Consider the following 23,471-nt stretch of genomic DNA (forward strand, 5'->3'; position numbering starts at 1 on the left):
ACACTTATGCAACCATATTATTTTAGTTTTTTATTTTTACTTCCCTCCAGCTAAAAGATTTCAGTTTTTTGTTCAACTGAGTTGTACAGTTTGTAGGTTACATTAAAGGTGGAGCAAGCTCTGAAATGATTTATCTTTGTCTCATTGTTTTACATCACAGAAACCTGACATTTTAAAAGGGGTGTGTAGACTTTTTATATCCACTGTACATGTGAGTGTATTGATATACACTTATTTGTCATGCCATTTTTCAACAAATCCTGCGCTTAGAGCACATCTAATACATGTGGTTTATTTGAGCTGCTTGGAGCATCGCCTTTATTTTGAGGAGAGCCTGGGATTATGAATCCATCTACAATTGGTATACCCAGAGTCTTGTGACCATCCAACTGGGGGCAGTTATCTCTGATTCCTTAGATCCATACCTATTATTGGGAGAATGGGAGGTCTGATCCAGGAGAGCCTGTTGCTGGTCCTCAACATTTATGATAAAGTGTTATTTGACCACCTTAACCGGGGGTCAATTTTTTTTCTGGTGAGAAATTCACTTATTGTCTGCACGTGGTGAAAGAGCATATTTTTTTGGTCTACAGGACTACATCTTCATGGGACTGTCACTTTAATTATGTTCACTATATATTTTTTATGTAGGAACATCATTTGTTAGATGATGTTGAGAGTCCGCTGTGTTATTCAATTGTTTCTATTTTTCATACACAATTATTGTAGCGCCAACCTATTTGTGTATTTATTTGTTGTATTTTACTTTTTAGGGGCAGCTGCTAACCCTTTTTTGCCTGGCTCAATGCGGGCAACATTTATTATTGTTTGGTTATTTAGTCATTTATGCGCCACAATATTTCAAGTTATCTATATTACACACAAAGAAATAACAAAACAATTATAGTTATCATCATTATTGGGGGTAGCCAACCTTTGGCCGCCGGATCCATGTCTGCTCCTTGTGAACGGCTTATAAGCTCCTCTCCACGGTGTTTCAGGGCCTCAAATGATGGCTGCAGTTTCTCAAGCTCCATGAGGCTATTCTTATTCTCACTAATACAATCCCGAATTTTCTCCACTTCAGCAGGTATCAAAGGTGGCATATTCAGACGAGATGCCATGCTCTCCAGGGTTTCCAACATGGGCCCGATCTTGTCATGGAACTGGGAGGGAGAAAAAGAGGAATGAGAATATAGATATGCCAAAAACACATGGCACTGGAAAAGCACAGTGTAAGTAGTCACTGGTAAGGTATAGGTTAGAAACTAATGAAGCAGGATGGCACTTACCTCCACAATCTGAAATGCAGAGAAGTCAGGCCGACAAGGACATGTTACCATGGCAGCACAACAGAAAGTTAACACATTCCACAAGGAAAGGGAGGTGATGTGAATGAGAGGAGAGATGGGGGGGTTAGTGCAGCATGAACCACAGCAACTCAACAATGCAAACACATTAACACATGAGCAAACCATGAAACAAGCATATGTCTGATGTATGGAACTAGTGGGGTATGGGTCTACAGAGGATGAAGAAGACGTATCATTACAATATCAGGTATGGGGCAAAGGCCAACCAACTAATAAAAAAAGACAATATCCATCCAGAACTTGAACTCTCTCCTTACTACAATTATGCATTAGTTCTATCAAAAAGTGTTCATGAAGACAAACATATTGAGCAGTCGTACTCGTTTTGCAGTTCTGGGGTCTTGGGTTAAATTCTATCAAACTACCTACCACATGTTAGTATGTTCTACTTGTGTCTGCATGGGTTTTCTTCCAAAGTTCAAAACACACTGTCAGTTTAACTGTGGCTTCTGGTCAATATGGCCCTATAGTGGAAAGGGGCTGTAGACTGTTAAGCTCCTTCATGATTATGGAATGATAAAGTTTTACTGTACTCTGTAAAGTGATTTATGAGCATTTATGAACATGGGGAATCTAGTTCAATGTTTTCATCAGTATGCTATGTTTGTTAACTGCCAAGACATTACAAGGGCTAGGGCTATGATCATCAGCAAGCATGTACAGTTTTACACTCATTTTTAAGGATTTTCTATTTTATCCTGAAAACAAAGCTGCTCTATATACCAACACTAAACTGATGCAAATATTTAATTTTAAGTAGATGCAGGGGCTAACCATTGCAGGTAACAGAAGATTATCCAGTGCCACTGACCTGCTGTTAATCTATAATGATAAAACAAATGGTTATATCATGCTATAATACCTGAGAGGCTTGTGCAAGTGCGTCATCCAGTGCCATAGCCATTTTGCGCACTTCTTCCTTAATTGCTAAATACATTTTTTCAGCTTTAGCGTATTTTTCTTGCACTGCTTCCCCTTCCTTAGGATTCAGCTCATACAAATGTGGCCCGATCTTCAGCAGCTTGTCAATGTGTGGTTTGTGTTCTGCCACTGCTTCTCTCAGTTGCTGTAAGAAACCAGAAAATGTAAAACATTAAGTTTCCCCTTTTCCAAATAATTTTTCCTAAAGGGTACATTTATCTTTTGACAAAATATGAAAAGATGAACTAACTCCAAATATCCTGGCCACCCTTCCATACCCTGCTGCACATAGCGATTGTAATGCCCCATGCTACCAGCGTAGCAGTCTAAACGCCATAATAGACTGCCCAGACTGAGTATCCAATATAATACTTGCAATGGCAGGGGCTCATTGGTCAGCACAGCCATGTGGTCATGCTGACCAATGAGAAGCTGTAGGTGTCCAAGAACAAAGAAGCTCCTCTCATGCGTTGACCAGAACGCTTGTCATTACGAGTATTATGATGAATGCTCAACCTGGGGCTGTGTATTACAGTATGCGTACTGCTACACCAGCAACAAGGGGCACCATGGCTGCTATGTGCAGCAGGGTCCAAAGAGGTGGCCAGGATATTTAGAGTTACTTCATATTTTCATGAAAACATGAACTTACTGTGACAAAAGTTTAAAAGCATGGAAAGTTACACTAGGCTGGCAGTGAATGTCATGAGACTGACTGCATTTTGGAGCCTAATCCAGGTGATATTACTGGTCTAATTGCAATCCTGTGTCTTGGGAAATCAACCATTGCTTTTGGACTGCCTTATAAATAGCATACATTATGTGGAAAAAAAAAAAAAAAAAGCTAAGGTGCCCTACCCTTATCTCTTCCTGCTGCTGCCTCAGCATGTCATGGTCAACAGCGGGTGGTGGCAGCTGGGAAATGGTGGTCTTCATCTCCTCAATCCAGGGATTTAATTCCTCATAGGTTTCCCAAAACTGACCCAGTAAAACATGGGCCCGTTCCAGACGTGCAGAGCGCTCAGAATTTAAGTGGCTCACATCCTCATAATGCTGCAGAAGTGACTTTGTTTTTTCCTTAAAAAACAAAATGAAAAACATTGCTTCAGAACATCTGATCTTCAGTGTTAACAAAAAACAAGCCTTACAGGTAATATAGCACTTACTTTTAAAGTGGCTTTCTGCTCATCCCCACAAGTACCCAGAATTTCTTCCTGTGTACTGATGAGCTCATCAATGGAATCCTTATGGCGAATAATGTCTACAGTGAATGCCTGCATAGAAACAGTCTTCAGTTATAAAAGATAAAACATTACAAGTTTAGTATTAGTCTAGACTTCCATTATTATTTCCCATGCAGCTCCTGCCAACAGAAATGAATGAAATGTTGCACAACACTTCACTCATATCTTTCTTCGCAATGGTCCATTATTAACCATTTCAAACATGCTAGAACAGAGCTACAACACAAAACACAGTGCCACAAAAGCCCACCCCAGCTGTTTCCAAAAGGGATTTGAACCTGATCTGTTTTGATGTGTGCATTAAGCCTATATTCTACGACTTGCATAGGAAGCGCCAAACAAAAACTTGGCATTCCTACTGACAAAGGATTAGAATAGCAGTGCTTTTATGTATCTATAGTCAAAAATGTCTTTGAAATCTACATTCATAAGCTCTTCTCACTTTCCCCTCTCTCTAGGACGATTAAAAAAAAACAAGCACAATAATTTTTATCATATAACAATCACTACCTTATAGAATATGATAATGTATACTGCACAAGATCCAAAATAACAGACATCTATGTGATGGGTCAGCATTAATCGTACCTTCTGCACCTGGAGTTGGGCTGTGGTCTGATCCTGCTCCAAACAGATTGGACCAAGTGCCAAAAGTTTTCTCCTGGTCTCAGCCACCCAGGCTAACTCTGCGTCAGCAGCTTGCTCATACTGGCAGGAAAGGAGCAAAGACGGAGGAGGACAATGAAGCGCATACATTGCAGACATACTGGACATTAAAACTTGCAACAAGAAAATGCTCTGGTTAAAGTGTGAATCGCCTTTCAAATCACTTTACTTCACCATTCTACTTAGCATTCAAAGACAGGTTCATCATCCTATCTTCCTGATATATTCACTAATTCACTGTATTGAAGCAACAGAAATATTTTCTTCTGCTTAACATGTGAGCAAGTTTTATTTGTTCTCTAAAATGGATGTGCTGCAAGGGTAACAGAATAACAGTTCTCTCTGAATGCTGTAAAGAGGTAGCGGAAAAGCACAAAAGGAATCAGAAAGAAAAATCTCTAAAACATTAGAAACAGCAACACCACCCATATGTATCAGACTGTCTCACTCTCATTCACCCCCTGCAACAGGGAGGGTTGAAAGAGAATCTATTTGCTTGCTGCGGCTGAAGTGTATTTAAAGTCAAAACTATTTTTTTTCTTTGGATAAAGAAGAGGAGGGTTAAAACAGCTCTCAGTATTTTTGCCATCTGTATTCCATTAGTGAGATTTACCTTCATTTCTTGTCCTGTAGACTTAACAGGAAACAAGATGATATCTTTCCAATGTAAGGAATATCCCTAGACAGCTGTCATGTTAACAAGCATCCCTTAGAATATTTCCCCCTCTATTCCTGTTCTGGTGGCAACTGAAGTTTGGGGTTACTTTTACTTTCATTCCTGGTGACACTGATGATCAGGACAATTAATGGGTATATCTCATTTCCACAGACACAGACAGCAAACAAAAACCTGACAGTGTTTCTAATCCCTCAGCACTCCATTCAAATCTAAAACAAGTTTTGCCTTGAATTATACTTTAACAAGACACATTTCTCCTTCAGATTCGTGTTTTTAACTGATACTTATTTCCTAGAAAACACACGCCCTCTAAACAGCCATTTCAATAAAGTATGTGTGGAATAGAGGCATCACCATTCTGTTTATTAATGATAACGGTTTTAGGGTATTCTGAAAAAGAGGGTTTGATTCTTGGCTTTCCTCTTCCTGTATGTACTGAGCCCCTAAATCCCCACACACTATTTATATGGTGGTTGTAAAGCTGGCCATTTATTAGAATCATTTAAGTTGAAAAGTTTAAGTTAACTGTTTGTTCAATTTTTTTGAACGGTATGTGGGGTTAAATCAACATTCGTTTTTTACCGCAGTGATGAGAAAATCTGAAGGAGGACTAGCGAATAAATTAAAGGTCCGCCTCCTCCATTCATTAATGCTATTGTAAAACTTCTGTGAATGGAGAAGGGAAAGCTGGCACTCCTGATGAGTGCCTGTCACAGGTCCATCAACTCTATTAACCCTTGCCACACCAGAAGATTATGGCGGGGGGAATGATGGGAGATGATTTTAGTTAATACAGGAGCCAGCAGCACAAAAGACACATTCTACTGAGTTCATTTTTGTTTCTTCAATTGCGACTAAACTTAGGCTTTAAATTAGATTCATTTTAACAGTTGTAAACTCTTCTAGGAGTTGATAACAAGAGTATCCAAGTGCCAGCACACATGTATAATTTGCAGTTTGAGTAGCCTTGCCTTGTCAACATAATATAGTCAGTATTCAGTACCCAGTCAGTACCCAGCTTTGGACACTTCCATACCACTCTATTGACCAGTCATAGGTATGTATCAATGCTGAGGTGCAAAGTTCAAGGCTAAAATACTGACTTCAGGAATAAGTTGTTCCAGAGGATGGGGGGGGCTCTGGAAAAGTCCTGGAGATGAGCATGGGAGGAGGAGACAAGGGAGCTAGAGAGCAGGATCTCCTGGGAGGAGCAGAGAGGACGGTTTGGGTGATATTTGGAGACAAGATTGGTGATGAAATTTGGGGAAGAGTTATAAATGGCTTTATATGTTGTTGTTAATGTTTTGAATTATATTTGTTGGGCAATGGGAAGCCAGTGCCAGTGGCTTCCCATTGCCGGTGGCAGAGAGGGGTGGCAGATACAGAACGGTTAGTAAGGTGGATGAGTCTGGCAGCAGCATTCATGATAGACTGAAGAGGGGATAGCCTGCGATGAGGTAGGCCAATGAGGAGGGAGTTACAATAGTCAAGGCGAGAGATAACCAGGGAGTGAATAAGTTGCTTAGTGGTTTCAGAGGTTAAGAATGGGCATATCTTGGAGATGTTGCGGAGGTGAAGTCTACAAGATTTGGACAGTGATTGGATTTGGGGCTGAAAGGACAAATGGGAGTCTAGGATTACACCTAGTACCCTGGCATGAGGGGAGGGACTGATGGTTTTATTATTGATCTTGATGGAGAAGTCAGGGGAGGGGGCACAGGCTGGAGGGAATAGTATGAGCTCTGTTTTGGAAAGACTTAGTTTAGCTGATAAGGCTGTCGGGACTTATAGTTCATTCAAAGAACTCTGTGAATGAATGACACGGCCATGTGGGCAGAGCCCCGCACGGCCACACTGATTTAAAAAACTGACAGCTTGTGCGGGGAACTTCTCCCCTGTACTGCGGTCACTAAACAGGTGGAACATGTAACATGTTCCCAAAGATGAACTTATCCTTTAAACGTCAACTTAAATTACCAAGTATACCATCTAGCTTCAACTTACACTTTTCCAGCTCTAATATTAAAAAAATTACAGTGGAACCTCAACTTACGAGTTTAATTCGTTCCGTGGCCGAGCTCGTAACTCAAAATGCTCGCTCGTTAAATCAATTTTCCCCATAAGAAATAATGGAAACGGCCGTAATCCGTTCCAACCCTCAAAATGGCACCTCATATTTTTCATTTTTCTTGTTATTTCATAAGGAAAAAAGCTTTTTACATAACTAATATTATATAAAAACAAAATAGAAAGAAAATATGAAGATATAATAAGGTTGTATACAATTTACTTACCTTGGAGATGATTTTTGTTTTCGCTTAATTCTCATCACTCTCTTCACTTGCACTAGTTCTTGGCCTTTTTGCCACACTTTGCTCACTTCGAGCTGAAGGCCTTTTCTTAAGAAACATGTCTAAGGAAGTCTGTTTCATTCTCCCTTTGAGAATGTTTCTGAAACGACGTAGGCACGTGTCGTTGAAAAGCTCTGTCGCACGACTCGTTGCAATTTTTTCCGGATGGTTCTTTTCAACAAAACCTGCCACCCTCTCCCACATTGCCAAAATATCCTTGAGGTCTTTTGTACTGATTATCTCTGGCTCTGTCTCCTCTCCCTCCGAAGTAGCTTCAGTTAATGCTTCTCTGTGCCGTTGCTCTTGTAACTCCTTTAACTCGTCAGTCGTAAGTTCCTCGGAGTGCTCCTCAACGAGTTCCTCGATGTCTCTTTCATCCACCTTCAGACCTATAGTCTTGCCAATGGACACAATCTCTTCCTCCACTGGCTCCTCTTCTTCCTCAATCTCAAACCCTTCAAAATCTCTTTCAGCCACATTTTCAGGCCACAGCTTCTTCCAAGCAGAGGTCAAGGTCCTTTTCGTAACCCCCTGCCAGGCAATATCGATGATTTTGAGGCCTATTGCTATGTTAAAATGCTCCTTCCAAAACTCTCGAAGGGTGAGGTTTGTGTTCTCCGTCACCTCAAAGCAACGGCGAAACAGGTGCTTGGTGTAGAGTTTCTTGAAATTTGATATTACCTGTTGGTCCATTGGCTGGAGGATAGGGGTGGTGTTTGGAGGAAGGTAGAGAACCTTCACAAAATTATACTCATCAAGTATTTCTTCCTCGATCTGTGGTGGATGTGCAGGAGCATTGTCGAGGACGAGAAGGGCTCGCAGGGGCAGGTTGTTGTTCTTCAAATATTTCTTCACCGAAGGACAAAACACAAGGTTTACCCAGTCGATAAAGAACTGCCTGGTGACCCACGCCTTAGGGTTTGCCCTCCACATAACATGGAGTTTCTCCTTTATTATCTTGTGTGCTTTAAAGGCTCTGGGGTTCTCCGAATGGTATACGAGTAGCGACTTTATTTTGCAGTCACCACTCGCATTGGCACACAGGGCGAGGGTCAACCTATCCTTCATAGGTTTGTGTCCTGGCATCCTCTTCTCCTCTTCGGTGATGTATGTTCTCCTCGGCATCTTCTTCCAGAACAGCCCTGTCTCGTCACAGTTGAAGATTTGCTGGGGGATGTATCCTTCTTCCTCGACGAATTCTGCGAAAGTTTTCACAAACTCCTCTGCTGCCTTTACATCAGCACTTGCTGCCTCACCATGCCTAACAACGGAGTGAATCCCCGTCCTTTTCTTAAAATTATCAAACCAGCCCCGACTGGCTTTAAAGGATTCCTCCTCCATTGAAGTGCCTGGGGTTTGCTGTTGTAAATCTGAAAAAATACTGCGCGCCTTCTCGCAGATTATTCCCTTGGTGACGGCATCTCCGGCAAGTTGTTTTTCCGTCAGCCACACCAACAGCAGATTCTCCATCTTCTCATGCACATCTGTACGGCGCTTTGAAATAATCTTGACACCTTTGACTGGCTTAATTTTCTTTAGGGACTCCTTCTGTTTTAAGATGGTGCAGATCGTTGACGTTGTACGGTCGTAGTGCTTGGCCAGTTCCTTTACTCGCATGCCTTGCTCATGCTTCTCGACGATTTCAAGCTTTATTTCGAGGGACATCATCCTCCTCTTCTCGGTACTCGCACTACCACTTGCTTTCTTTGGTGCCATGGTTACAACAAAGTTAGAAGTTGGGATTTCAATCACGTGTAGACAGCGAGAGAGAGAGAAAGGCTCGGAGATGGGATGCTGTGACTCATACCCTCGGAGCTGCGCGCGCCTTGAAAATATACACTTAGAGCTGCGCGCGCCTCGAACTCGTATCTTAAAATTCTGCTCACGTGCCGAAGCAAAAAATCGTCCGAGCGACTGCTCGTATCTCGGAAAACTCGCACGTTAGTTCGCTCGTAGGTTGAGGTTCCACTGTATATACAAGTTATTGCAAAGAGCAGGGACTGCATAGAAACTGATCCAGATACATCTCTTACAGGTATGACCACAGAAAACTGAAATCTATGTTGATGTCAGAGATGTACTTTGCACATGGTCACTCCTCCCTGCACTCCCTCAATGCATACAAACAGTAAATCTTTCAGCGCAAACAAATTAGCATTAAAGCAGAATTAAAGGCATATAACAAAAGACAGCAAAAATGTAGATTATCACAGAAGGGACAAGCAATAAAATACATCCACCTGCCTACTCACAGTCTTCTGCAGCATGTAAACTAAGCTGCACATCCGCAGCTCAACTTACATCATCAGCAGTCTCTGTGTATCAGGATGATGGACTACTACGCACGAGTTACATCATCTCATGCGCGGCCAATGGAGATACAGTGGGGCAAAAAAGTATTTAGTCAGCCACCAATTGTGCAAGTTCTCCCACTTAAAAAGATGAGAGAGGTCTGTAATTGGCATCATAGGTAGACCTCAACTATGAGAGACAAAATGAGAAAAAAAATCCAGACAATCACATTGGCTGATTTGGAAAGAATTTATTTGCAAATTATGGTGGAAAATAAGTATTTGGTCAATATCAAAAGTTCATCTCAATACTTTGTTATATATCCTTTGTTGGCAATGACAGAGGTCAAACGTTTCCTGTAAGTCTTCACAAGGTTGGCACACACTGTTGCTGGTATGTTGGCCCATTCCTCCATGCAGATCTCCTCTAGAGCAGTGGAGTTTTGGGGCTGTCGCCGGAAAACATGGACTTTCAACTCCCTTCAAAGGTTTTCTATGGGGTTGAGATCTGGAGACTGGCTAGGCCACTCCAGGACCTTGAAATGCTTCTTACAAAGCCACTCCTTCGTTGCCCGGGCGGTATGTTTGGGATCATTTTCATGTTGGAAGACCCAGCCACGTTTCATCTTCAATGCCCTTGCTGATGGAAGGAGGTTTGCACTCAAAATCTCACGATACATGGCCCCATTCATTCTGTCCTGTACATGGATCAGTCATCCTGGTCCCTTTGCAGAGAAACAGCCCCAAAGCATGATGTTGCCACCCCCATGCTTCACAGTAGGTATGGTGTTTTTTGGATGCAACTCAGCATTCTCTCTCCTCCAAACATGACGAGTTGTGTTTCTACCAAACAGTTCTATTTTGGTTTCATCTGACCATATGACATTCTCCCAATCCTCTTCTGGATCATCCAAATGCTCTCTAGCAAACTTCAGACGGGCCCGGACATGTACTAGCTTAAGCAGGGGGACACATCTGGCACTGCAGGATCTGAGTCCCTGGCGGCGTAGTGTGTTACTGATGGTAGCCTTTGTTATGTTGGTCCCAGCTCTCTGCAGGTCATTCACTAGGTCCCCCCCGTATGGTCCTGGAATTTTTGCTCACCGTTCTTGTGATCATTTTGATCCCACGGGGTGAGATCTTGCGTGGAGCCCCAGATCGAGGGAGATTATCAGTGGTCTTGTATGTCTTCCATTTTCTAATGATTGCTCCCACAGTTGATTTGTTCACACCAAGCTGCTTGCCTATTGCAGATTCAGTCTTCCCAGCCTGGTGCAGGTCTACAATTTTGTTTCTGGTGTCCTTCGACAGCTCTTTGGTTTTCACTATAGTGCAGTTTGGAGTGTGACTGTTTGAGGTTGTGGACAGGTGTCTTTTATACTGATAACAAGTTCAAACAGGTGCCATTGATACAGGTAATGAGTGCAGGACAGAGGAGCCTCTTAAAGAAGAAGGTACAGGTCTGTGAGAGATAGAAATCTTGCTTGTTTGTAGGTGACCAAATACTTATTTTCCACCATAATTTGCAAATAAATTTTTTCCAAATCAGCCAATGTGATTGTCTGGGTTTTTCTTCTCATTTTGTCTCTCATAGTTGAGGTCTACCTATGATGCCAATTACAGGCCTCTCTCATCTTTTTAAGTGGGAGAACTTGCACAATTGGTGGCTGACTAAATACTTTTTTGCCCCACTGTACCTGAACACTGGTACCTGGGGAGAAGGTGCCAGCATCAGTGAGGGACCTGAACAGTTAGAAAGGAGTCAAATATAGTACCTTTAGTTCCACTTTAAAGCAGAACTCAACCCATCAATTTAATGGTTTAAAACAGTTACATTCAAACATGCTTGAACGATAACAATTACAGATACTAGTGTGCTTATTTTAGCTCTTAACCACACTACCAAGCCATCAAATGGCTGGTGTCATTGATAACATGTACTGCCAGTCAAACAGAGGCTAAGATGGCAACATCCTTGGCTGTAGTGGATTGGTGGGCTTTGTTCCACATTAACTGTATGCCATTGAAACAATTACAAAACACAAGCAAGCAGCTACACGGTATAATGCACAAAGACTACCTACTGCTTCTCAGCACCCTGTGATCAGGGAATACATTTCAAACAGTCAAAAATACATATAAAGCTGAATAAATATGCACTCTATAACATTTAAAAAAGTAAACAAAAGCAGTTACACAAGAAGCACAAAACCGAAAAGCATGCATATCTCCTGAGGGCTGAGCTGAATAGAATCAACCAGTAATAATGCATTGCTTATTGCCTGGTTTCACCAGCCAATCCTATGACACATACTAAACTGACCTTTAAACACACTTAAATATTAGCAATTGTTTGTGGAGGTTTCACCCTCTCTAAAACTGTTAAGTGTAAAACTTGGCACTCTGATTTGTATCTGACCATTAAACCTAATTCATCTTCTGTCCTTCTAGTCTCAGTCTATTCATATTCAAAGACTGGAAAATTAGTTGCCTAAATGTGCACACAGCAGTTAATTTATGGGCTACATAGACGGATGCCGAGCTGTCAATGGACCTATTGCTGTTTGACTGATGTCTCTAGGTAATACTACCACTTCAGATTATGCATTTTCAAAGCACTCTCTGAAGGTAGCTAGCACTAGGTAGATGATCCAATACTGTGCAGTCTTTGAGTACTGTTTATATAGCAATCTAGCACTGACAGAGGTATTTTTTTTTTTTAAATGTAGGTAAAAATAAATGTATTGCATGGAATGGAAAGAAAGATGTCACAATTCCAGCTGTGTCTCATATGCTCCGATAAGCTGGTGTGCATTAATTTAGAAAATTGTATCACTCTACCATTCATAAACATTTATATATTCCGATATACATGTTCACATTTATACATTCACAAACATATGCTGAGCAAAAGAAAAAATGTACATATTGTAAAGAGCAATTAAACACTATTTCAGGCCCAGGTGAACGGTATTCTGGTCAATGTACTATATATGCAGCTGAAGAAGACCAGCCAGCCTGCATGTGTCCGAAGCCTGCCTGAAACCAACATGAGCCACCTATTCTATAGTGTTGTAAGTACTAGATGTCACCCGAATCAGTAGTATTTATTAATATTTTTTCAGTAAAATATTTACTTTTAATAAGTGCATGTTTCTAGCATGGGACTTAAATATTTACCTGTTGGGATCTTTGAATAGCAGCATCAATCTGATCCACTCTGTGTGCAATAGTGGAACTGACTGATCTATACTGCTCATTGGCATCCGAGACAAGTTTGTCTAAACCTTCCCTTGCTCTCCAGGGTACCAGTTCCAATAAGGCACTGCCAACTTCATTTATAGTATCAAGGACAATGCGATATTCCATAGCCTCCGTCTTTAATTCCTGTAGTAAAAATTACATTTTAGCAATGGTTAGCATAAAAGAACAAATACAGAAATAAATATGTTAAATTATTATTATAAAAAATCCCCCACAATGCTTCTAAAGAAATGTTACCACATTTCACTATAAACAGTTTATTACCTTTTGCCTTTGCTGGAATTGTGGAATTTGATCTCCAGTAGGGGACCGTCTACTTGTTTGAGCCAGTTCTTCCTCCACCTGACCCAGCCAGTTGGTAAGCTCCTCATGAGTGGTTTGGAACTTGGTGGCCAACTGTAGGGCCTGCTCTAGTGTTCTGAGAGCTTTTCCACTTGATGTTATGATGTCAGAGTAACGCGTTTTAATACCATCCAATTTCTCTTGGATTAGGAGGACCTCTTCACCTACAATGAAAACATCAGAATAAGAGCAAATGGAAGCCTCACTACCAGCCCACACAGTGATCATTATTATTGCACACGATTGTGGCTACATTAAAGTGAAACATCAGACAAAACATTTAGACTGGTGAACCCTTCTCTACCCTACCTTACTAAACAGAAATGATTTTACTGGTGTCTGTGTCCCTGTTCGAGATTCCACTAACTCACTGTACTATGGCCACGTAGAAAGGGGAAAATCTCCACTACCTACAGTATAAGAAAAATTATTTGGCTATAAATAATGTACTTATAAAGTTAAAACTGATCTACTCCTTCATTACCTGTTGTTTGTTTGAGCAGAGCCTGTCCATTTTTAACTGCTTGGTCCACGTTCCTCTTTCTATTAACAATTTCTTCACTGAGGTTCTGGGCAAAGGAGAAAACATCAAGTCAGAAACATTAACTGAAAAAAGGACTCTTTTTAGTGAGCTACATTTTGGTTAATTCATTCATTTGGAAACATTTGCCAAGCGGGTTTTACTTGATGCCACTGATAACCTCCTTCTGACACTGCTTGGTTGTTGCACTGGTAAGATTGGTTCAATTATTTCCTAGCCACTAATCTAGAACAAGTGTGCAATTATGGCAAACAGTTGTAGCAGACCCATTCATGTGGGCCACAGCTTAAAGAGGAAAAGTGAAATTTAAAAAACAAACATACTCACCTAGCTGTGCCCTGTTGGTTCTGAGACTGGAAACTGAGCGATCACTCGACAGATGATCACTCAGTTCTCAGACTTCACTGGCAAAGAGCATTGACTGTCAATCACCACCTTCTGCCCCTCCAGCACTCACTGGAGTGCTGGGCTGTGGAGGGAGTGGGAACGGCTAACTCAGGTTCTCAGCATCACACTGAGAGGCTGAGCCAGCTGCTGGTCAAAGCATCTGGGTGGATCTAGACCTTAAAGTTAGGGTCCTTCCACAGCCTGGAATAGGTGCATGCAAACAAGGCTACTCTTGGCTGACTAGTGGCCTCTCCCTAACCAATAAATTGTGCTAGAGGTGTTAAAATATGCAGCAGGGCTTACAACCAGTAAATATAATTCCTACCTGTTGGGTGCGCTACAGCCTAATAGGAGAACAGGAAAATGTTAGTTTGGCATATAACTTAACCCTGAAAGTTTGCTTTAAGTTGTCAATCTTATATGCACAATATTCAATATATACAGCAACTGATAATTTTTGAGCACTCAAAGACCAGCTAAGCTATTGCTATTAAAATGTTATTTGCCAACTAAGCCCTTAAGGACAAACAAGCCACAGATCGTTTCACAAAAACCAAGGTGAAACAGTGTGTTGCTTTTTGTACTGTGAGTTTTGCAACAGCCTAGAATAATGTGAACCATGACCAGTTGGTGGCCTCCAGGCACTGGAATTAATAAAAGATTAAGAAATAAAAAGGAACTGTCTCCAGGATCAAGATGGCAAATGTAGACTGACAAAAAGCTATGAAAGCTAGTGTGGAAGCTAAAACCTAACTGTACTACCAATTTGTAGAGATGGCCATGGAAAAAGAATACACGTCTGCAATGCAAGTGCTTCATATATTAACCCCTTGACACCAACATCACACAAATATGCGGCCTCACAGAACTTGGCTTTTTTCTGTGGGGCCGCATATTTGCGTACCTGTCTTTGTGCTGGGAGCACGTTGCTCGGAGCACTCCCAGCACAAAGACCGCAGTGCCTCTGAGAGCCCTGGGTCCCGTTCTAATGATCGGGACCCCCGATTCTGGGTCACATGATCTCTGTGATAGCCTCTGATTGGCTATCACAGTGATCAGTCACTGTACAGCCAGCCCCACTTGCTTTTTTTTTCTCTCTCTATGAATGGAGGAGAGAGATACATTGTATCTCTCTAACTCCTGGCATGGAGAGAAAAAAAAATGTTTGTAAAAAAAAAAAAGAAAAGAAAAGATAAATAAATATTAATAATATAACAATAAATATGGGCTGTACTACGAGTACAAACAACAAATAACATACACATATATGGTATCGCTGCGATTGTCAAGAGCTGGAGAATTTATTTTGGGTTGTTCTTTGGTGGTAGGTTATGGTGGTAACTAGAGACAAACAGCTAAATAACAATAATTTTTTTTTTTAATATTTTGGGACAGTTTTCCTTTGATAATAAAAAAAATCAGGAGCTATCCATTACCATTTACCACCAAATGAAAGCCCAATTTGTTCTGAAAAAAAATCAAGGTATAATCCACCTGGATGTACAAAGTAGTTGTGATGATATGTACGGTTTTACCAACACATGTCAACGTTGCAAATTTGTGCTTAGGTATTTAGGATTTGTTTTACCCTTAGGCGTGAAGGGGTTAAAAAAAAAAAACTCTCTCTTTCTTTGACATCTAGTAAGAAGCACCCATGGCTCACATTTGACTGAAGTTTAAACAGTTGGAAACCCTTGCTTTGTCTAGTTTGATACACAGTTACTTGTGCCAGACTTATTAAGAGGTGTTGAAAAGGCTAGAATGGAAAAAATCACTGCATACGGAAACTTGCCTAAACGAATGAAAAGGGAAGATGAATGGTATATATAAGGCTGAATACGGCACTCACAAGTGAGATCCTGAGAAATGGCATGGCCTGTCTACTCCTTGGTTAATGTACCAAGGCTCCCCAGCATAGCTAATACCTTCTGGTTACTGTACAGCTGCATTATGACTTATTAACCCAACAATTGGATCAGTGCTGGCGCCAAAAAGATTTTTATAGATGATTTAATAATTTGTCAGGAGCAAGGCAGCTTAAAACAATGATGTAATCATATCGCTACAAGAAATATCAGGTCAGATGGAACTGCTCCAGAGAAACGAAAAACTAAAGAAAGTCTAGTGAGAGGCAATTCAAGGTCAGCACAATTAAACTGACTTTTTGTTCCTAACAGAACGTGCATCTAGTTAGTAGCCTATGCAAACAAATTCTTATAATAAATGGCAATTAAAAATGTGAACTAAAATATGCAAAATCACAAATGGATTAAAAAAAGAAAAAAAAAAACAAAGAAATAAAAGATAAACTTTAAATGATGTACCATTTGGTCATTGTGCTGTTTCTGCAGGACCTCCAGCTTGTAATCCTTCACAGAGACAGAGCTCAGTTTGTCCTCTACTTCTGCCAGCCAGTTTAGGACTTCCACTTCGTCCTCTCCGAAAAGCCTGGCATTGCTCAGAGCTTGCCCCAACAAGGAACCTTTTCTACCGCACAGATCCTGCACCTCATTGTATCGAGAATGCAAGAAGTCTAGCTTGTGTGCCAACCTATTTTGCTCAGCTTTGCAGCAGAGGGCAGAGAGAGAGTCCACTAGCCTGCCCACTTGATGTACATCAGGCTCATGGACTGCTATGTCTTCCTCTAGGCTCTGCAAGTAATCCAGAAAGAACCCACCAAATAACAGAAGGAAAATAGCAAAAGGAAAAAAAAAAGAAAACACAAATGAAATAAGTGATTAGAATGAACCAAATTATAACTTAAAATATAACTTAAAATAAATTAAAAACAATACATAAGAAAAAATGAACAAATGGACAAACAATACATAAAACAGTCAAGCAAAAAAAAGATGAAGACGTATTTTCATTCTACAACAAAAAAGTCTAATCATATTTTTTCCCAACTAGTTGATTCCTCCACACATCCCCTACCTTGTGACGCAAGATCTGCTGCTGAATTTTTCCTGTCTGTGTACCGATTGGCTCAGAATTTGCCAATTTCTTTTCTGTGGAAGTCAGCCAATCAAATATAGGCTCGGTTGTCTCATGAAATTGTCTGGCTAAAACCAATATGTCATCAAGTTGTTTCTGCCTGTAGGAAGACAAATAAAGAGTCATTTAATAGAATGATAGTGGTTTTGTATTTAAACATAATTAAGTGGTTCCAGCCATCTCATAGCAGTTACTTCAAAGAATGACATTTAATATCTATACCCATCAGGAAACCTGTTAAAGAGGATAGTTGAGGTCCTTCGTTTGGGGTTCTTGCTTCCATTTATGGCACTTTTTTAGATTTAAAATGGACCCAGCACTAAAATTTACACTTAACACGAATCAAAAAGGCCACAGATCTACATTACTAAATCTAAAAAAAAAAAACACTTTCTTTTGCCATATATAAAAAAAAACAGCTGTTCTGCCCGGGTCACATGGTCTGTGACTACCAATTATTACTGTAAAGTCTCTATTGTTTTCAATCAATAGTGAGTTAATAGGAACAAAAAGAATACTCCATGTGCTAAGCAAATTATAAACCACAAATAAAAACAAGGCTTTATTATATGGACACATACTGATAAGCCTGCTAACAACACTTGAATCACATTTACATACATATGTGAGAAACACTAGGAAGACTATAGTTCAACATACAAAGTAAAAAGTGTTATTATACTACTTGCATATTAGGCAAGTAATATACCAGATCGTAACTTTATTGCCACATGTATCTGCTTTACAGTGTCACCAGACCCTTTAGAAATCTCCCTGGCTTCCAGTGTACAAATAAAGTAGGCACCTCCTGCCATGACATAGAGCTTGGTGCCTGAGCAACCAATACCAAGGTGCAGCAGTGGTATTAAGGTGGTCGGGGCACTTCAGAAAGTCTTCTTTTGCACCAGAACTTCTATAGGCTCTGGTAGCACTGCAAAGAGGATGCTTGTTAAAGATGTCTACTATGCAGGGGAAATATTCGGCCCCCTTTCACACTGGTGTGCTTTTCCGGCGCTAAATCGAAGCTTACCACTCAATAAAATGCAGTAAAATATTTCCCTTTAAATCCTACGGAACGCTTTACATCAGTACAATGAAGGTGCGGTGATTTTTTAAAAGTCCTGTATGCGGCATCTTTGGTGTGCTGTTTCAAAAGTGCAGCAAAAACACTCCTCCCATTGAAATAAATGGAAAATGCATTATAAACACACCAAGGTTGCATTTTTTTTTTTTTTTTGAGTCACATGTTCATGTTTCATGGGTGCATGTGGGGAGTCAGGCAACTAGAAAACGCAACAGGAAGGAGTAAAAACACTATAAAGTACAATATGTGTTTTTCCAAAACACAATGTATTTTAACCACCTCCCGCCCGCCATATAGTCCAACGATGAGCGCAAGGTGGCTCTCTTGTTCTGGGAGGACGTCATATGACGTCCTCCCATTCTCACCACGCATGCGCGGCTCAGGGAGCGCGCAGCACAGCAATCGGAGGTGCGCTGTGTCCCTTGGACACAGCGGATCACCGATCATGGAAAGAGCCAAAGATGTTGGCTCGGTCATGTGATCAGCTGAATGTCAAGGCAGGAGTGGTGGAATGGACGGGCAGGCCTAATGGTAGGGTCACGCACAGACTGACGACAACCACCACCCACAGACCGGAGTCCCTCAGGGCGCGGAGTCTAATCCCCAGGCTGCCTTTCACCAGGGCCCCTGATGGTGGGGATGGACTTGACGGAGCCAGGGACCAGGTCGCGGCCCCCGAGTAACCCCAGCTGCGGTAATGGCCGCCGCCAATGGCGTATAGCTGGTGGGAACCAGATGGGAAACGATAGCGTAGTCAGACAGGCCGGGGTGATAACAGCGGGACAGACAGTACAGAACGGTAGACAAGAATACACAGGTCACGAGCCGGGTTCAGCAACGGGAGGTCAGATAAAGGGATAAGGCAGAGAATAGTCTTAGTCAAAGCTGAGTCGGTTTCCAGGAGAGCAACGAGAGTAGAACAAGAGCTTGCTGCAACACAATCATACAGGACATGAATGCAAAGAGCAAGTGCAAACAACAGGTTTAAATGTAATCAACCATACCCCTCTGGAGGAGGGACCGCAGAGGCCTGAAAGCATAAAAGGCTCCCACCATGCTTTGCAGAAACCTAAGATGGATGCCAGCACATGGAGCAGCACCAACTCTGAGGAAAGGTAGGACCTTGACACTGTGTCCAATCACAGCTGATCACATGTAAACACGGAAATGCCGGTTATCGGCATTTCTCTCCTCTCAAGCTGTCACGCTGACAGCTCGAGAGGAGAGGAGAGCTGGTAATCGGCTTTCCGCGGGGGGGACATGTACACTGATCAGCAGGGCACGGATGATCATTGTGCCCTGATGATCAGTGTAGCCCCAGCAGTGCCACCTGTCAGTGTCCATCAGTGCCTTGTGTCAGTGCTCATCAATGCCACATATCAGTGCCCATCTGAGCTGCCTTTCAGTGTCACCCATCAGTGCCGCCTTTCAGTGTCACCCATCAGTGCCGCCTTTCAGTGTCACCCATCAGTGCCGCCTATCGGTGCGCATCAGTGCCGCCTATCGGTGCGCATCAGTGCCGCCTATCGGTGCGCATCAGTGCCGCCTATCGGTGCGCATCAGTGCCGCCTATCGGTGCGCATCAGTGCCGCCTATCGGTGCGCATCAGTGCCGCCTATCGGTGCGCATCAGTGCCGCCTATCGGTGCGCATCAGTGCCGCCTATCGGTGCGCATCAGTGCCGCCTATCGGTGCGCATCAGTGCCGCCTATCGGTGCGCATCAGTGCCGCCTATCGGTGCGCATCAGTGCCGCCTATCGGTGCGCATCAGTGCCGCCTATCGGTGCCAGCCAGTGCCGCCTATCAGTGCCATGTGTCAGTGTTGCCTTTCAGTGCCCATCAGTGATGCCTGCCAATGCCCATCAGTGCCACCTACCAGTGCCTCCTCATCAGTGCCCATCAGTGCCACCTATCAGTGTCCATCAGTGCAGCCTATCAGTGCCCACCATTGCAGCCTCATTAGCGTATATCAGTGAAGGAGAAAAATCACTTTACAAAATTTTATAACAAAAACTAAGAAAAAACGTTTTTTTTCCCCAAAATTTTCTGTGGTTTTTGGTTTAAGAAAAAATAAAAAACCCAGAGGTGATTAAATACCACCAAAATAAAGCTCTACCCGTCACAAAAAATGATAAAAATGTCATATGGGTACAGTGTTGTATGACCGTGCAATTGTCATTCAAAGTGCGACAGCGCTGAAAGCTGGAAATTGGCCTAGGCAGGAAGGGGGTATAAGTGCCCTTTAGGCTAGCGGTTAAAGCACAGCAGTGTGAAAGGGCTCTTCAGCAAGGCTACAGGCCACATTAGAGAAAGATTAATGCACACACACACTAAAGGATAAGTTTACCTTTGGAACATGTTACATGTTCCACCCGTTTTTAGGGTGGAACATGTAACATGTCCCCATAACCGCAGCAGCCCCCACCGCACCCCGCCTCCTTCTCCCCGTATTTATCGGTCACTTTTGAAAAGATCATGGCCGTGTGGGGCTCAGTTCATACGGCCGCATCACTCATTCACAGTGTTCTGTGAATGAGTGCCTACAAGTCCCAACAGCCTCAGCAGCTGTGGGCTTGCAGTTTTCAATGAACTACCACGGCACTGTGGAGTGTTGTGGTATTTCAATGAAGCTTCCTGTCAGTATATCTGCTTGCTCGTACAGTCATCTACTGATCGCTGGTGCAATGCTCTCTTGCAAAAAAATGCGGCTCTGACATCCACCTGGTAGAATCTTGTGAATGTGTGAACCTAAGATCATGTAGTGGCTTTGCAAACCTGAGCCACTGACGCCTGATTGCCCAAGATGCCCCCACAGTCCTGGTGGAGTGTGCCTTCACCCGAACAAGTGGGACTTTATCTTTCTAACCATAGGCTTGAATGATTAATTGGCAGATCCAATGAGAAATAGTCACCTTGGATGCCGCCTGCCCCTTCCTAGGCCCCTCTGGCAGCACAAAAAGAGCATCTGACCTCCTGACCTGTGCGATTGCCTTCAGGAGGAACCTTACAGCACGCACCACATCCAAGGTATGCAGAGATCTTTCTCTTGCTGACTGAGGCCTAGGAAAGGATGAAGGCAAAACTAGAAACAACACCTAACGAGTCAACAGGACCAGTGGAATCTCTCCAATAGGTTCAAATGGTGGCTTTTGCAAAACCTTCAAAACCAAGTTAGGGTCCCAAGGACACAAAGGCAACCTGACAGGAGGAGCAATATGCATAAAAAAAGTGAAGACCAAAGAGTGAGTAGCAATGGGGCTCTGGAAAAAAAAAATAGCTAATGCTGAAACCTGGCCCTTAATGGTACCAACACACAAATTCTTCTGCAATGCTGTTTGAAGAAACAACTGAATCCTGCCAATCACATACTTTCTTGGTTGCCATTTGTGGCATTACCTCACACCAGGCAATATAAACCTTCCAGGTTCTGTAATAAATGCTCCTAGAAACTACCTTTCTAGCACCCAACATGATGGGGATGACAGAATCCGACACTCCTCTATCCTTCAGGATCTGTGTTTCAATAGCCACGCCATCAATTTAGCGACCGTTAAGCTGGGTGCAATATAGGACCTTGAGACAACAGGCAGATACGGCAGGGCCCACGGTCTGTCTACTGCCATCTTCACTATGTCTGCATACCAGACCCTTCCTGTGGCCACAAAATTCAAAAGCCTTCCCCCCCACCCAAACAATTGGAGGCACCCCTTCATAAGGAGGTGGACTTTGGATCTGTCATACACGACTTTTGCGCTCAGGGCCTCATTGGGTATTGATTCTGAGATCTACCTCTGGAGGCTGGCACCTGTGTGTGGTGAAACGACTGCCCGGTAGACAAGGGCCCAGCAACCAAAGCCCCTGACACCTTAAAAGAAGGGTGTTTGGATTTCCTCTTAGAGGGAAGAGTTCTTTTACGCCCTGAAATCTTTTGGATTTATTTGTCCAAATCTTCCCCAAAGAGCCGTTCCCCATGAAAGGGAAAACGTGAAATTGGCTGAACTGAATCCTTAAGAGCAACAAACGCGAAACACAAAGCACGCGGAATATCCTCCAAATCCTCGGCCGAGCATTCCTCCTGCACTGATGGTCTTCCAATCTGCTGCTTGACAGTCAGAAAGACTCTGGTAAATGCCAACCGCTTCCACAGTTGGCTGTATGGCAGAACCTGCCAGGGAGAAGGAGGCCTTAAGGAGAGACTCCAGCTTCTTATCCGCTGGGTCCTTGAAAACCTGGACATTATCCAAAGGACATGTTAAAGATTTATTCAGGGATGAAACAGCTGCATCCACTACAGGCAACCCACATTTCTTAAATTTTTGTTCCATGGGGTACAAAACAGAAAACCTTTTTGGTGGAACAAAAATCCTATCTGGGTGATCCCAGTCAGCATACATAATTTGCTCCAGAACAGGATGCACCAGAAAGGCCTGAGTACTCTGTGAAAGCTTCAAAGAGCCCAGAGAAGAATAAGTAACCTCAGAGGTTTCTATCGAAGATAGCCTGAATCCAGATTGTACCATATCAGTGAGGTCTTGGACTAAAAATCTCTGAGACTGGGAGGCAGAGACCACCTGCTTCTCCTCAGGCTGTGACTCCATACACAAAAATTCTACTGCTTGACCTTCCTCCAGCTCTTCCTCATCCTCAGGCTCCGCCCATTCCTGCTCCAGGATTGGTGGTTCTAGTGACGGGGATCCAGGGGCGGACTGACAACTCATGGGGTCCCTGGGCAATAGGGGATCATGGGGCCCGTGTGTCCTTGCCCAAACTCAAAAAAGCCTATGAAAAAGGTACCAGGGTCATCTCATGGGGCCCCCTACTGACCCCGGGCCCTCGGGCAGTGCCCGAGTTGCCAAATGGTCAGTCCGCCCCTACGGGGATCTATCCTCACTTCTTAGTCCCCTAAGAAACTGAAGCAATCATCCCAGCGATCTTATTTAAACCTGGTAAGGCTAAAGCAAGATCATCCTTGGTTACATATGCTGAGGCAGGAGCCCCAGTAGTAGCCACAATGACAGATAGATGCAGTGGCTCAGACTGCTCAGTCGTTTCTGGCCTGTCAGGAGAGGATATTACAACAGACATTTGGCTAGGTTCATCAGGACCTGTTGGTGGTACATTAATGCCCTTTCCTGCTGCACCTCCCCCACTCCGCTTTCTGGAAGACATTACATCAGATAGTGCAAATCTGTGCACCTCCACTAGTAACACAGATCTCAATGATACAGCTATGCAAGCAGTGTGCTGAAAAAACACAACACAATGCAAATGCTGCCTAATGAGCCACCTAGGGCGGCTCCTGACTGACTGGTCCACGCTTCCACCTCTGGGGAGT

General features: G+C 42.8%; 1 protein-coding gene across 19 annotated transcripts in view; it reads right to left on the minus strand.

Moving 5' to 3' along the window:
• MACF1 (microtubule actin crosslinking factor 1) overlaps positions 1–23,471 on the minus strand; it is a 402,996-nt gene that overhangs the window by 47,404 nt on the left and 332,121 nt on the right. For 13 of the 19 annotated variants that reach the window (XM_089676708.1, XM_089676720.1, XM_089676715.1 and 10 more), the window contains 10 exons: positions 16,994–17,153; positions 16,384–16,710; positions 13,616–13,700; positions 13,054–13,295; positions 12,706–12,912; positions 4,127–4,246; positions 3,461–3,568; positions 3,153–3,371; positions 2,236–2,439; positions 935–1,166 (listed from right to left, as the gene is read on the minus strand). In XM_089676708.1, the coding sequence (XP_089532834.1) occupies positions 935–1,166; positions 2,236–2,439; positions 3,153–3,371; positions 3,461–3,568; positions 4,127–4,246; positions 12,706–12,912; positions 13,054–13,295; positions 13,616–13,700; positions 16,384–16,710; positions 16,994–17,153 (1,904 nt within the window). The remainder of the gene's footprint in view (positions 1–934; positions 1,167–2,235; positions 2,440–3,152; positions 3,372–3,460; positions 3,569–4,126; positions 4,247–12,705; positions 12,913–13,053; positions 13,296–13,615; positions 13,701–16,383; positions 16,711–16,993; positions 17,154–23,471) is intronic. The other 6 variants (XM_089676721.1, XM_089676717.1, XM_089676716.1 and 3 more) reach the window with 1 other exon arrangement.

This window comes from Staurois parvus, unplaced genomic scaffold (genome assembly GCF_062004578.1).
Source record: "Staurois parvus isolate SC_StPar_1 unplaced genomic scaffold, SC_StPar_1.0 ptg000172l, whole genome shotgun sequence".
Taxonomy (NCBI): domain Eukaryota; kingdom Metazoa; phylum Chordata; class Amphibia; order Anura; family Ranidae; genus Staurois; species Staurois parvus.